Source organism: Cajanus cajan, chromosome 5, assembly GCF_000230855.2.
Source record: "Cajanus cajan strain Asha chromosome 5, NIPB_CcT2T_4, whole genome shotgun sequence".
Lineage (NCBI taxonomy): Eukaryota > Viridiplantae > Streptophyta > Magnoliopsida > Fabales > Fabaceae > Cajanus > Cajanus cajan.
Genome location: NC_138521.1, coordinates 2,092,994 through 2,108,657, shown reverse-complemented (window position 1 = coordinate 2,108,657; position 15,664 = coordinate 2,092,994). Strand labels below are relative to the sequence as shown.

At 24.4% G+C, this 15,664-nt stretch overlaps 1 protein-coding gene across 1 annotated transcript; it reads right to left on the bottom strand.

Annotated features, from left to right (window-relative positions):
- Window positions 1-4,906: 4,906 nt before the first annotated feature.
- Window positions 4,907-7,237, bottom strand: LOC109809010 (uncharacterized). Its single transcript, XM_083074714.1, has 2 exons — window positions 6,542-7,237; window positions 4,907-6,256 (listed from the first exon to the last, which is right to left on the bottom strand). The coding sequence occupies exon 2, from the start codon at window positions 6,250-6,252 to the stop codon at window positions 5,116-5,118; it is 1,137 nt and encodes a 378-aa protein (XP_082930840.1). The 5' UTR covers window positions 6,253-6,256; window positions 6,542-7,237; the 3' UTR covers window positions 4,907-5,115.
- Window positions 7,238-15,664: the final 8,427 nt, after the last annotated feature.

The following is a 15,664-nucleotide window of genomic DNA, read 5'->3' as shown; positions in this document are numbered from 1 at the left end:
TGGCTTATATTTTCTACGTACTCTACAGATTTTTATTATAAAAAAAAAAAAAGAAAAAAAAAAGCTAGAGGTGTAAATATCTTAAGATTACGAAAAGACTAAGAGGAAGTTATCAATATTAGTCATAACATTTATTAGTCTTAATGGTACATAAATAAATCGAGTTTTCGTTTGGAATTGGATTTGTATGTACCTTAAAACAACTCCAAATTAACTCAGAAGTACCAATGGAACTTCAGAATTATTATATTCATGTTTGCATGTACATTCAGAATAGTAGACGTGGAAGTTAATTATATTAGATTCTGTTTATTTATTTATTTTAGTTTTTACTTTTGACGTGAATTTAAAGTAAAAATGTGAGTTTTTGGAAAGTTAAATGAAAAAAATTCTACTGATGAGTTTATGTATTAACTAATTTAAGATTGTAAAAGAAACTTCATTCATTTTTTAATATATTTATTAAGAAGTTTATTTAATAAAAATTTACATAATATATAATGATCATTACAAAAAATGTTATATATAAAATATCTCACTATAAATATAATTTATGTAAATATAAATCTATTTAATATATATTTCAATACAGTTTTAGTTTAAATTTAGAATGAAAATATGAAATTCAACGATATATATGTATTATATTATTAGAATTTATACATACACTTTTAAACAATTATAAAGATATAATTGTAATAAAAATAGTTTTTAATAATAAATATTAGATTATTATAAAGGATGTCACCACAAGTTTTTTTTTTCTTTCATTTTTTAATGCAAATGCATGTTTATGTTTTCTCAATTGTGTTAGTCAACTATTTGGGACCCAACAATGAATAATATTATATTAGGTAAGTAAGTAGGTGAAGTTTGGTCAACTTAAATTAATTTCCTAACTTTACCAAAACTGGAGATCTATCTTAATCTTAATTACTTGAATTAGAATAGAATCTACATGCTCGAAACGATAAAGACTAATTACTTTTTTAAGATCTCATTAACTTTTTCACTTGAGAAAACACCTGTCATATGTAAATTTATATATCATTAGAGACACATATAGAAAGGTTAATTTCATTAACAATTATTACAGGACATTTTAGTGTAAAAAATCTAGAGTGGAGTTTAAAATAATAAAATGTAATTAAGGAAGAAGAATATAGAATGCACTTAGGGTGGTGGCATGGAGAAAATAGATGGTGGGATTGAGCTAGGTCGGCAAGTCCCCACCACAGCACCCATATCTATCAAATCAAAAAATTCAAATTGTGAGCTAAGAATTAAGTTAGAAAAAAGTAACATGGAACGGAATCCATTTTCATAGTCAAAAACACGCCATGTAACTTGGTGTGCTAGGCTGGACTTCTCTACCGCCCTCAATCTCTCACCCACACAACTTGCTTCTTAACTCATTAATTCAAATAATTTTCTTACATGTATTATTTAAGTAAATTTTCCCCATTACTTCTTATAAAATTTGACTTAATAAGAGTAAATTATACAGTGTATACCTCTATAAAAAATAAAAAAATAAAATAGTGGACTAGAATAGGGTAAGGTAGACTTTTCTACCGTCCTCACTTCCTCACCCACACAACTTGTTGTCTTTTGTTTAATACCTCTTATCACCTTCTTTTCTTCAACTTTTTTACAAGTTGAGATTATTTTAGATTATTATATCTCTAATATTTCTTTTTAAGTCTTCATATTAACAAAACTATCAAATATTAATAATTTTACATTTGATTAATTATACTACTTATATAACTTTTGGTTAACAAAAATTAAAACAGTTGGTATAAATTTTATATATTTATACTATAACTTAATAATGTTAATATACCCAACTCTAATTGATAAGGAACTTACTTTGCACTTTAACTGTCTAACACTCTCTTTTAAGTGTGAATCTTTTTTGCATGTCATGCTTCCTCCTCAAGCAGAAGTCTTATTTTATGCATCAGTATTCAATGGTGACCTAACTACTATCACACATCAATGGGATACATCCTCCACACCTCTAGGAGACTTTTAATATAACGGATGATCTCACTCTTGGACTTCCTGTCAATTCCATTATTTACAATCTCACTCTTCAATATCTCCTATTAATTCTAAAAGAAAATATAGCTCCATAACATATACATGCGAAATAATAGGATCTATTTGCATATAAATTATATTAAGTTTGTGATAAAAACTTGTAAACATATCTGCTAGCGAACTATTGAATCATAAAATTTTTCCTTATTAATGAGAATAGTACTTCAAGTGTGTCCTCTATCATACTATTAGCTTCTCTTCAATAATGTGAAGATCTTACATGTATCCACACTGAGACGAACCTCTATTTTTCAAACACTTTAAAAAAATGAAATAAAAAATAAAATGCTTAAGAATTATATGTGAGAAAGGAGGTAGAAGAGATAGTAGAAAAACACACATTTTTTCTATGCAGTAGAAAGTCATACTTATAGCACAATAAAGATCTTATTTTCCTAAAATTAGGAAACTAATAACATATTTTATTTTGGTTTTTCAAATATAAACAATATCAAATATGTATCTTTAAGAGATTGTATCTTTTTTTTATAAAGATTCATATTTTATTTTATTTTTCAAATAAAAACAATATCAAATATGTATCTTTAAGGATTTTCATCTCCTCTTATTTATTCGTATAAATAACATTGATCAAGTTTAATACTTTAATCATATATTCTTTACCAACTACTTTCTCCAATTTGAAATTCAAAAACATTTCAAAAAATTATGTATACTCTAAGTGCTCGCAAAGAATATAATAATATTTCACTTTAAATTATTTAATTTGATCAAATTAAATACTCTTATTTAATAATTAAATGCTAAAATAATTTCTTTAACAGAGATTAGAACACTCGTTTGTGTGTAACCCTGTAAGTTCAATACTAAGCTGGTAATAGATTAATCAAATTAATATATTAATCAAGGTAGGCATCTAGCAATACTCTTTAAAGCCCAGATAGTATGAAGTAATATTTTACTTTCAAGAACTTAGAAGAACATATAATATTTTTCTTCCATTGTTACATCTCTTAGTTAACTCTAAATATAGTATTATCGTCAAACTTCATTATGTTAATCTATCACAACTGACTTGAAAAATTTATTTCTTCTTTCAATCAATTTTCCTTGTTAGGATATTATTTTATTAATAGAGCTCAAACTCATTACCAAGAGTTGATGGATTCCTTCTTGAGTTATCATTAATTCTATAAGCATTTGATCATATTCAATATTCATTCAATTAGTACTCTAAGGCATTAAGTGTCCGAAATAAAAATATAATAAATTACTTGTTAATCACTATGATAATCTCGTGTTAAAGAAAAACATTTAGTTTCTTCTTGAGAAATTTCTATTGACGAATTAAGGTAATGTAAACTATTAGAAATTTTCAATTGAGTCAGTTCATCAAATGATCATACTCAAATATGCATCATCTATATATGTAATTAATAAATGAGATATATTAATCTTTATCCTATAAATACATTCACATATATATTGATCTATCTGGATTTATTGATGTCCGATATACAATAATCATATGATCAAGAACAATTTAGATTAAAATAATAATAGACTTTTACTTCTCATTATTATCATAATCTTTATTATGAAAACAAGTCTAATTTTAATCAAGGACTTTATGAATTTAACAAAATGAAATTAATAACACTTTATCAATTTGGATATGATTACATGATGAATTGGATCTTGAGCATATTTAATTATTCTCCAACAAATTCCATTATCTAATATCTCATTCTTGAATCCTTTCTATTGTCAATTCCATTAGTCAGTATTCGTTTGAGTCAGTTATCAATCACTTGGTTGATCGAACCATCCGTTCTAATACCATTTTTGGGGAGCTTTACATTGGGGAACATTCAATTCTTGAGTAGTGTATAAGTGAGTTTGACACATATTTTTATTTTATATAAAAGTCATTATAACAATTTATTTTTATTTTTTTATATATATAGTACACTAAACTATATTTTATAGAATTTTTATTTTTTTATCTGAAATTAAAATAAAGTTTAGCTTAATTTTTATAAAAATTAGTTCAATTTTTATAATTTAATTTAATTTTCAAAATAATTTTATGAAGACCCTATCCGTCAAGTCCCGTTACAATCCCTATTAGCATCTTAAGTCCAGCGTAGATCGAGAGCCTAAATGAACAGTTAGCACATGTTGGTTGAATGATGTCACTTTATTAAAAAACATTAAATTATTAATATTAGTGGCTCAAGTAAATGCACGTACGTAATTTAACATGTCGGTCTTGGCAAGCTAGGACGGACCTTTGTAATTCAATTTCATTTTTTTTAAATAATATAACTTTTCCATTTACCTTTCATCACACTATTAGTTGTCACCAAAATTTATATTAAAACATGTTTTACAACTGCAAAAATAATTAGCTACACATAATTTTCCTTTTCACTCACCTTTCACCAAACTACGACAGTGAAATGCCAACTTTTTAAACTCGAGGATGGTCTTAAAAAAAAGTTACACATTTTGGTGTGGCAAAATATCGTCCACAATGCATGAAGTATTTAGTCGGTGATGATTTGCCACAGCACAAAGTGATTTGCTTGGACACTGCTCGCAAAAGGCATTATCTTTCTACATTTAGAATCAAGCATAATTATTAAACAATAGACTATGGAAAAAGAAACAATCAATTAGGATTAGAACTCCACTCCTAATCCACTTCTAATGCTCCAAACAAAGGCTTGGGGTGGGGTTAATCAATTATTATATTCGAAACAGTTTATAATGCGTGGGGTTAATCAACCCAGATCAATGTCCAAACAGGGGAACAAGCACGCGTGACGTGAACCTCTTAATGTGCTAAAATTAAGCAATTTAATTCATTACATATTAAAAAAGTATGAGATAACAAAACAAAACAGAAAAGAAAAAACAAAATGAAAAGGTGAAAACAATTTAAAGAATAAAAAGGAGGCAAAATTGGGTACTTACACAATCAAGTAAACCCCATGTATAAAACTATAATTAAATAAAAACTCTAAACTTAGCCTTTGAAAAAGTCTATTGATAATAATCTGTTTGAAATTCATCCAATGTTGGTGGCAAGGCAGGCAATGTCACTTCATTTTGGTCATTCTGAGATTGAACAGGAAGATTCTGCAAGGTAGATTCATTGGGCCGAGTGGCCCAATCCACTAAATCCCCACTTAGTTGACTAGACCAATCATCAATCACAATGGGTCCATTAACCAAATTGGCCAAGTCACCAACCTTATTAGACCAGTCCAAAGACTCCCCTACTTGATAAGTTGAATCTTGAGGAACTTGAGGAATATAAACTTCATTAGTAAAATTTACCATCTCATTTCTTTCCGTGATTCTCTTCAAAACTTCAAGTGTAAATTGATCTCTAGAGTTGTTTTGCAAGAAATTTGATTGACTTACATGTGAGGAGGTACCTCTTTCCTGAACCATGCTTGGCGTGTAATTAAAGCAAACATCACCATGTTGCATGTTTCTGAATATGTTATTAATTCCATGATCAGTACCTTCAGCAACCTGATTAGTTGTATTTGCAAAATCCACCCTCCCATTATTATCATTAAGTAGTTGCTCCATCGAGATGGCTTGGCTTTGAGAAATGTTGTGCATGAAATTGAGTTGGCTTGGGTGAGAGGAGGAAGCACTTGCATGACCCATGTTTGGCATGAAACTAAAGTTGCCTTCACTTTGATGCATGTTTCTTGCCATGTTGATTTTATGATCACAAGCTGCAATCTTGGCGTCCACTAAAGAAATGAAAGCATTCAATTGCTCAGCTCCCATGTTTTTGAAACGAGGATCCCAAGTTGGATACTCGATGTTTTTGATCTTTTTGTGCACTTTGGAAATCTCGGTTTCAACCATGTTCTTCCTATTATCAAAGAAGTCTTGAATTTCAAAGATCTTGGGAGTTCTTACTTTCTTTTGATGCTCGTAGTTTTCAATGATGGAACGCACCATTGTGGGGTCTTGGGGCCAAGTGACTGGTGCAGCATCACCATCGGCATCATCATACACAATCAAGCACGCTTTAGCTCTACACAAGGTCGAAAACTCGGCAAGTTTTTTCATTAGTCCTTTCTTTCTCTGCACCAAAGTTGTCCTCCGAGCTCTTTCACTTTTAATAGGTTTCAAAGTTATTCTTTCACGGCCCATGTTTCTACAAAAAATTATCAAGATCGTTTAGGAATAACAACAGCAACAAATATTAGTCCTTACTGGAATGTGTATAAAAATGTAAGAAGGTATGATCAATATATATTAAAACTAGCAATTACATGTCTAAAGAGCATGCAAATAGAGTTAACAAATTCCAAATAATTCAAGCTTTAAGGTGGGCCTAAAACTCATATTCCACACCTGTGTGTCCTTTAACATTTTAATTTTCGGAAAATAATTAAACTCAATACTATATATATGGGATGAACAAAGTGAAAGAAAGAACCCTGAAGCAATGACACTGTTCTTCAATCCCCAGAAATTGAGTGTTCAAGAAACCACTCGAATACGCTTTGTTGTCCTGTCCTTTTTTCTTGTTTACGCGAGTTTTTTGTGATTTTTAATTGTTAAGTTTCCGAGTATATATATTAGTTTGTCCTAGATTACCGCAATAAAATTATGATTTATTTATTTCCTATAATGTGCATTTCAAATCATATTTGAATTTATTAGATATTTACCTTCATTGTTTCCGTATTTATGCATTATTATCCTATTAATTATTCTATTAACATCAATCTCCTACATATTCAATCAAAATAAATAAGGTAATTTTACCACTGCAGAATCCATGTTCAATCTGTATTCAAATTAAAATTAGTGGGACACTAATTATAATTGTAATATTTTATTTCAAACAACTTTTTTTTCTCTCTCTCTCTCTTTTCCTGCCGTTAGATTTGGACTTGCAAGTTGCAAGACCTTGTAGTTTTTGTTTTTTTTTTTCAACTGCGGCAAATATATTTTTTCTTTCTTCTTTTATCCCAACCTGTAATTTTTTCAACTGCGGGAAATATATATGTTGCTGAATACAGATATAGGTTTATCTTTATACCGTCTATAGTCACAAATTTACTAAGGGGTTGTATCGCATTTGTACCAATTTTATTATAAAAAGTGTTGTGGTATTTAATAGGAATTTTTTAATATAAAAAATTTATATAGTATTTGATTAAAAAAAATTCATTTTTTTTAAAGAGTATATGAAAATATGATAGTATTCAATGAAAACAATCAAGATTTTTAAGAATTGTATTTGCATTGTATTATGATTTTAATAGATTTTAAAATATTTTTTTATTATAAAAAAAGTCTCGTGATATTCAATCAAAATCTTTTAATATAAAAAATTATATGATATTTATGAGTGTATTGAATTAAGATTTTAAAAGACTTTTTTAGTTGAAAAAAGTCCTGTGAATTTTAAAAGACTTTGCAAGATTTTCATAACTTTTAAGATTGTGTAAGATTCCGCAAGACTTTCAATCAGGATTTTAACAGATTTTGCAAGACTTTTAAGTTAAGATTTTAATGGATTCTGCGGAACTTTGTGAATTTTGTAAAATTTCATAGATTTTTGACATATACGATAAGAGTTCAAGATTTTTTTTTCATACATTCAAATTTAAAAAGAATCAAAGACAAAAAATAATTAAAAAAAATAACAATATCTGGATAAATAATAATAATAATAATAATAATAATAATAATAATAATTCTTCGTAATATCATGTCCTTCTGAATAGTATTTACCCACATATCTATATTTATACTAGTTCTCCAAGTATTAACATTTTTTCGCTCTTACTCCTGAGTTTTAATAATAGGCTCAAAATTATAATTTTCATTAACCAGTAATGTTGGAGATGAATGTTCGTCTACAACTACAATTGAAAATTCATTAAAATGACATTCTTTACGAAGAAAGTTATGTAGTGCTACACATGCTAAAAATTATTCTAAACAACATTTCAAATTTTTTATAATTTGTGATTTAAAATATTTTGTTTATAAATTTATAAATGATTAAAAAAATAATGGGACGGCTACCCTATTCTCTTATAACTAAATATGTCCCTTCATTTTATATTGATATTTGAGTGAAAGTTTGTCTTTCATATACTTTTATTCATTTAAAATATCTTACAAATTTACAAACATCAACTAGGAGGAAAAAATATGAAATTTGTTATAGTTACAAAATAATTTTTTAATTTTTTAATTGCTTTCATTGTGAAGAAATATTTTTAGTATTGAATTCTAAGATACTGCAATGTATTATGTTAATTTTCTTTTTTAAAATATAAAAAATCCTAATTTCACAAAAAAAAAATTAAAAAAAATTCATAGTAAAAAAAATAATTGTTGAGTCATAAAAGGGGAAGAATAACAATAACAAATTCAAGAGAGGGAGAAAGATCGCAGTTTTTGTGTTGAGAGGGTTCTTCTTCCAACTAAGATTTATTCTTATCTCATTCTACTCACAGAAATCCTAACTCAAATTCATCTTTTATATATATATATATATATATATATATATATATATATATATATATATATATATATATATATTTTATAGTAAATCTAAATTGATTATAAGGTCTTCAAGATCTACAGTTTATTATAGAGATCATGATATCAATTTTAGCTTTCACCTTTTCCCTTTTTTTGACACATGTTATAAAAAAATTATTACTTAAAAGTTGAAATTTCAAGTATTTTTTAGATTATATAACTAAGAAATAATCTCAACTAATAGAGCAAAATAGAGCAAGTCAATTAAAGAGAACAGAGAGAAAAATAGAGCAAGTCAATGACATTATCATTTATGTATAGAAGTTTCACCAAATAGGAGAATAGAATGAAAACAATAGTACAATATTATATATAAGTAATAGTGCAATATTATTAGCAAGAGAAAAAAAATGGAGAAGACATGAGCATAAAAAAAATTCACTTCAAACAAAATCTTCCAAGATCTGATAGGTTTGGATGAGATTGTTTTATGAATTTGATATTTATAGATACTACTAAAAAGTCCTTCAAAATCCTTCTAATACAACAATTCTTTAAAATTCTTATAGTTTTGAATACCAATGAAATGTTTCTAAGTTATAAAAAGTCTCAAATGAATACCAATAAATTATAATGAACTCTTAAAAAAATCTTAAAAATCCAAATTGAATATCACTAAATTACTTTTAAGTGATATAAAATCTTGATCGAATACCAACAGACTTTTTTACTAAAAAAAAGTCTTTTAAAATCCTATGAAATCCTAAACCAATACATCCCCTTTAATTAAGACAATCAAAATATTATAGATCCTATGAAATTTCTTATCAGAATTTATATACAATCCACTAATTCAATAATCTCGTCAAAACTTTTGAGATTTTACATTTTTTTTCTATTTCTCATTCTTTTTTTTTTTGTCCCCTCAATTTTGTGTCTCTCTTCTTCTCGATCTCTTTATTCATCTATCTCATTTATCTCCTTTTTTTCTTGTCTCTATTTTTTCCCTGATCTTTTTTATATATCAATATTCATGTATAGTTAGTTAATCAATGTTTTGTTATTTATTAAATATAATCTATTATTAAATTTTTTTAATTATTAAAATTTAACTAATATTTCCAATTAAATTTAATATTCAAATTTCAAAAATTTAAATATATATTTTAAAAAAATTGTATATTGTGAAAATTAAATATTAGAAATTTAAAAATTTTGAATTAAATTATCCAATCAAAACAATTAAAATTTTAAGCATCTAAACTTTTAAATTTCCTCATCTAATAATAACTTAAGAGATAAAAATTAGTATGTGAAATGTACCTTTGAAAAAATTAAAATAAAAAAATTGAACCTTGAGCGTATGTGATTATGAGTGTAACTATGAGAGTGAAAGTTTGAATTTATTTTTTTGATCTATCAGAATTATAACCGTGGTGACACCAAGATTAGAACTTAAGACCTTGTATATTCAACCTCAACCCTCTCACCACTGGATGGACCATAATAATTTATATCAATATGAATATAATTAAATTAACTAATATGTGTGTGTATAACTTAAAAATAATTATTTATTTTTAATAATTTCACGTGTAATTTAAAAAAAAGCCATCAAACCAAATAGATCAAATTTCAAATTAATTTTTACTGGTTCAAACAAACCTAATTGGTCATACCACTAGGATTAGCCTAGTGGTTGGGTGGGGAAGGGTTGAGGTAGTTAGAAGCATGAGGACCTAGGTTCAATTCTCATTGCGACCATCTTTGTAATAAAAAAACAAACCTAATTGATCCATTAGATTTTTATTTTTGTACCTAAAAGTAAAGAGCTTGACCTAGCAGGCTAACAAGTCAGGTCAATTTTGACATATCTCCGATTAAAAAATATCATAAATTAAAACATATTTATCAAATTCAATACATAAATGAAAAAATATCCATGCATGAATATGTAAAAAAATATTATTTAGAAGAGCATGAAATTATAATGATTTATTTACTAAAAGATTAAAAAAAATATTAGTTTTATTTTCTTTATTCAAATCTTATCATTTATATATATATATATATATATATATATATATATATATATATATATATATATAAATTCATATTACCCTTTGAAATCTCATAAAATCTTATAAATTCTTATGGTATAAACCATTAAAATCCATATTACAAAATCTTGATTATAAAAATATTTTAAAAAAATCTTAAAAATTATTATATTCTTATAAAATCTTTTAAAATTTACATGATTTTTTATATTCTAAAATAACCTTATGAAATTTCAATCCAGTAAATATCCAAATTAAATTTATTTTTACTATAACTATATAGGGTCAAAATAATTTATATTGTGTTTATAATTCCAAACATAATATTCTATTGTCATCAATGTTATTCAATTATACATTAAATAATATAAATTACTTCGATTATTTATGATATAAATTTTTGAACTCAATCAAGTCACGAACCACCCTTTATTTCTAGTTGCAATTCCAAGTTCAAGTCAATGATCAAATGCAATCATTGATCCAAAAGTGTCAAATTATTTATGATAAAGGCTTTCTGTTAATATTTTTATTATTAAATTAAAGTAAATGGTCCTTCTAATCTTTTAAGTTGGAAGATAATGTCGTGTTTGTATCTAAAATTTAGAATGTTAAATGAATTGTTGAAAGTGCAAATTAATAATATTATTATCTAATTTATTTTAACTAAAAAAACACTTGCGACTAAAGTGATAATGTAGATATATATTTTAGGAACCAAAATAATATATATATAATAAGTTTTTAAATTTAAAAACTTATTTAATACTTTCTTAATTTTAAAAACTAATGTCATTATGTTTTTATGAACTAAAATGACTGTTTATTTTATATATATATATATATATATATATATATATATATATATATATATATATATATATATATATAATGGTTAAAAAAATTATGTTAACAACTATCGTTCAACTCTAAATTTTCATGCATCTAATCTAATCTCACTAAATATAATTTTACTTGAATAACATTAAAATTTTAATTAATTCATACATTGGACAGCTCTATGACCTTTTTTTTTTTATTTTTTATTTTTGTCTTCATAGTCTCCATTTTGTTTCCTTGAGGGCTCATTGGGTTAAGGCCCATCTTCTTCTCCATGTATTACACTCCTTTAGTGGTCCAAAATTATCAACCTACGGAGGCTAAGAGATACATGTCGATCCTTGAGCTTAAACACTAAAAAATACATAAAGATGTGGCGTTAAACAGAAGGCCCAAATACATTTTATTCTTTTATATTTTAAACTGAAATATATATAATTTTATCACTGGCAGTCTTGGCCTGATTGGTAATTGTTGAAAAACAATACCTTGAGGGACAGGGTTCAAATGCTGGTATTGAGAAAAAGAAAAGGGAAAATAAGAACCTTGAAGGAGGTATTCTATAATACCTCTCTTTTTACCTTCACAAGTAATATTATTTTTTTGGTCAATTATATTTAATGTTTAAAGATATTTGTGATAAATGTCAATATATCCTTCCTTCAATTTGCAAAAATGTGACAAAATGGAGCTCAGGTAGAACAATAATGTATTTATACTGTGTTTGGTAACAATAGAATAGAACTATGTGTTTTATTTTATGTTTGGTACTTGTTGAGCAAAACAAAATATCATGTTTAATCACATATAAATCTCTATCCTATTTAATGTTTGGTTGAATATAAAAAATTAAATAGGACATTTTTTTACATTTGTTATTTTATGACTATTATTATATAGTATTCTTATAAAACATTAATATTTATATTTTATAATTATTTTCTAAATACATAAATATGAAATATTTGATAAAATATAATTTATAAAATATAATTAACTTAAATATATTGTTATTACTATATAAAAAAGTTTCAAATAAAAAATAATATTAAAAGTTTCACTTGTAAATTTTAAATAAATGCATTTATCATAACAATAATGACATTGTTCTCATGTCCAAAAATAAAATAAAACATCAAGTTTCAATATTATAGGAAATAAAATAAAATAAAACTTTATAGTAATGTATGCTTCAACCCATAGGTACCCTATGAACAAATATTGTTGATAGATTAAAATATTAATTATGTATATTTTTGACATTTTTAATGCACTTAAATGTTTATATTTTCTATTTCTATTGTACGAAAAAGGAAAGTAACTTTGTCCCTTTTATGTCAATTTTTTTAAATTTAAAATTATAATAATAATGGAATAAACTATTTTTTATTGTGTAAATTTAAAATTAAAAAAAAACATGCCCACATGTTTAAAAATAGATTTTTTAACTTATTTAAATTAAATTTATTGATTTGTTAATGTAAAATAGATTTTAGGTTAAATTAGACTTAAACTTTAATTTTACGAAAAAAAAAATTAAATTACTTGTTGTTATATATATAACAATATTGATTTGATTTGAATGGGTCCAACATTATCTCTATTAAAAAACAATAATAATTTAAATAATTAATAATTTATATGATACAAATAATAAAGCACAAAAATTTCAATATGCATATATCACATCAAAAGAGGAAAAAAAATTTGCTTTTGTCCTTGTATGAGCAACAAACAATGAAAAAGGAAAGGAAAAAAGAGCAACAAGCAGTATCGGGTGAAAAATGAATGCCGTAAGAGTTTTATTATTTAGTTAGATATGCGGTGAAAGAATTATAAAGACAAGGAGTAGTAATTTTGTCATTAAAAAATATTTAATAAAATGTTATGTCTCGTTCTAATTGGTTTCATCTTTTTTAGGGGATAAAAATATTTTACTATTTTAATCATGTGTCTCGTTCTATTATTCCTTTTAATTTCATCAAACATGGAATATAACTTATATATTCCGTCCTGTCCCGTTTTAACATGTATTTCAAACGCTACCTCAATATATATATATATATATATATATATATATATATAACTTAAAATGTAAAATAATAAATATAATAATTATTTTATTATATTATAAGTAAAAAAATTATTATATATATAATATTTATAATTTTATAAATAATATTTTGAATAACTCCTATAAATTAATAAAAAATTATTAAAAGTGAGAGTGATAAAATGTCTCGTGACATTATCATTAGGAATGGGTATATAGGCTTAGGTAGCCAGGCAAGCCCGTGAAACATAAAACCCACACAGTTAATTAACCTATTTAAAAAAAATGCATAATTATATATATATATATATATATATATATATATATATATATATATATATATATATATATATAAATTAATCCAATTCGAGCCTCCACTTAATCTGTGAATCCTGCAAACTAACCCTCAAATATGAGTGGTTTTATCAGCATTCATTAGTTCGACTAGTACTATAATTGACTCTCAAACATCAAGATTTTGAATTTGAGTATTAGATTTAATAAAAAATGATGTTGGACCTAACCTTAATATAATCAAGGTCCAAGGATAACTAGTTTTCGACGAAGTTAGTAGATACTTTTTGTCAATATCATGCTATAAAAAAAATAATTTTAGTATTTTGTTAATAAATAAATATAAGTAATAAATATTAAATTTAGTATATTTTCTATTTAGAATATATTGCACTTTTGTCACTTTTAGTCTTTTTTATGCATAAATATATTATAGATTAAATATACAAGGTTGATATGTTAATATTTTAATGTTTTATTTTAAATGTAGAAACTTTTATTTATTAAAACTTTCATATATTTTTTTTATAGATTGTTTGATGTTTATATTTTATATAATAATTATTTTATGTACTTCTCTCTCATCTTTTCTTGGCATAAAAAAAAGGAAGGAAAAATTATTTATTTTTTAAATTTTTTAGTTAGGTCAATAGTAATTAATTTAGCCACAATAGAATACAAAAGTTGAAATAGAAGTATTTAAATTGGATATAGTCTTTTATATATATATATATATATATATATATATATATATATATTCTTCATTTTACTAAAAATATTTACAAAAATAGATAATTCCAATAATGAATATAAAAATAGGTAAAATATAATGCAAATACTAAATATAAAAAAACTCATAATAGATAGATACACAGATAAATAAATAGAAGTCAAGAAATGAAAAATAGAATAAATTTTAGTTTGAATAATAAGATTTTTAAAAATTTTCCAGATATTTTAAATATTACAAAATAGTATTATAATAAAATTGATTAAAATAAAAATGTATGAAAGTAAGTGAAAAGAAATTCTTTAAAAGAAAAAAAATAGGAGATTGACAATATAATCTTATAGATCACATAAATATAACAATAATGAATATAAAAACAGGTAAAATATAATACAAATAATAAATATAAAAATACTCATATAAATAAATATATAGAAGTCAAGAAATAGAAAGATAATAAGTTTTAGTTTGAATAATAAGAATAAAACTGAAAAAAATAAGAGAAAAAGAGAAGAATGGATTTTAGCAGGAAAATATTTTCCCGGCTAGATCATTCCTTCTTTCATTAATAGAAAGATTATAGAATATTGTTATTAATTTAAAAATTAAAAATTGTTTATATTATTTTTAAGATAATCATCAATATATAGGATGCGCTTGTTTAATTTTTTTTCTTATAAAAACCGTTTTTAATTAAAAAAAGTATTTTTCTCTTTTTTATATCTTTCTAAAAAAAATTATTTTTTTTAACTTTTTAAATAAGCAACTCTTACCTCGTTTTTAAAGAATTATTTTTTTAAAAAATATTTATTTACAAACACTTCTTATTTTATTTTAAAATCTACAATCACTTATCTCTATCATCAAATTTGACATTAATCAATGACCATTCTTTTAAGGGCTATATATAATACATTTATCATGTATAATTTTATTTTTTTTTATAAATATTGATTTTAAGTTTTATAAAAAATTGTTTTGATCCTCACTTTTGTAAAGAAAATATAAAATATGTAAAAAAAAAATTGATTTTACAACTTGAAGTGAAAGAGAAAAAATATAAAATATTAAAAAAAA

Excerpts from the sequence above, each read along its gene's own strand:
- LOC109809010 (XM_083074714.1), bottom strand. The coding sequence starts at position 6,252 with ATGGGCCGTGAAAGAATAACTTTGAAACCTATTAAAAGTGAAAGAGCT.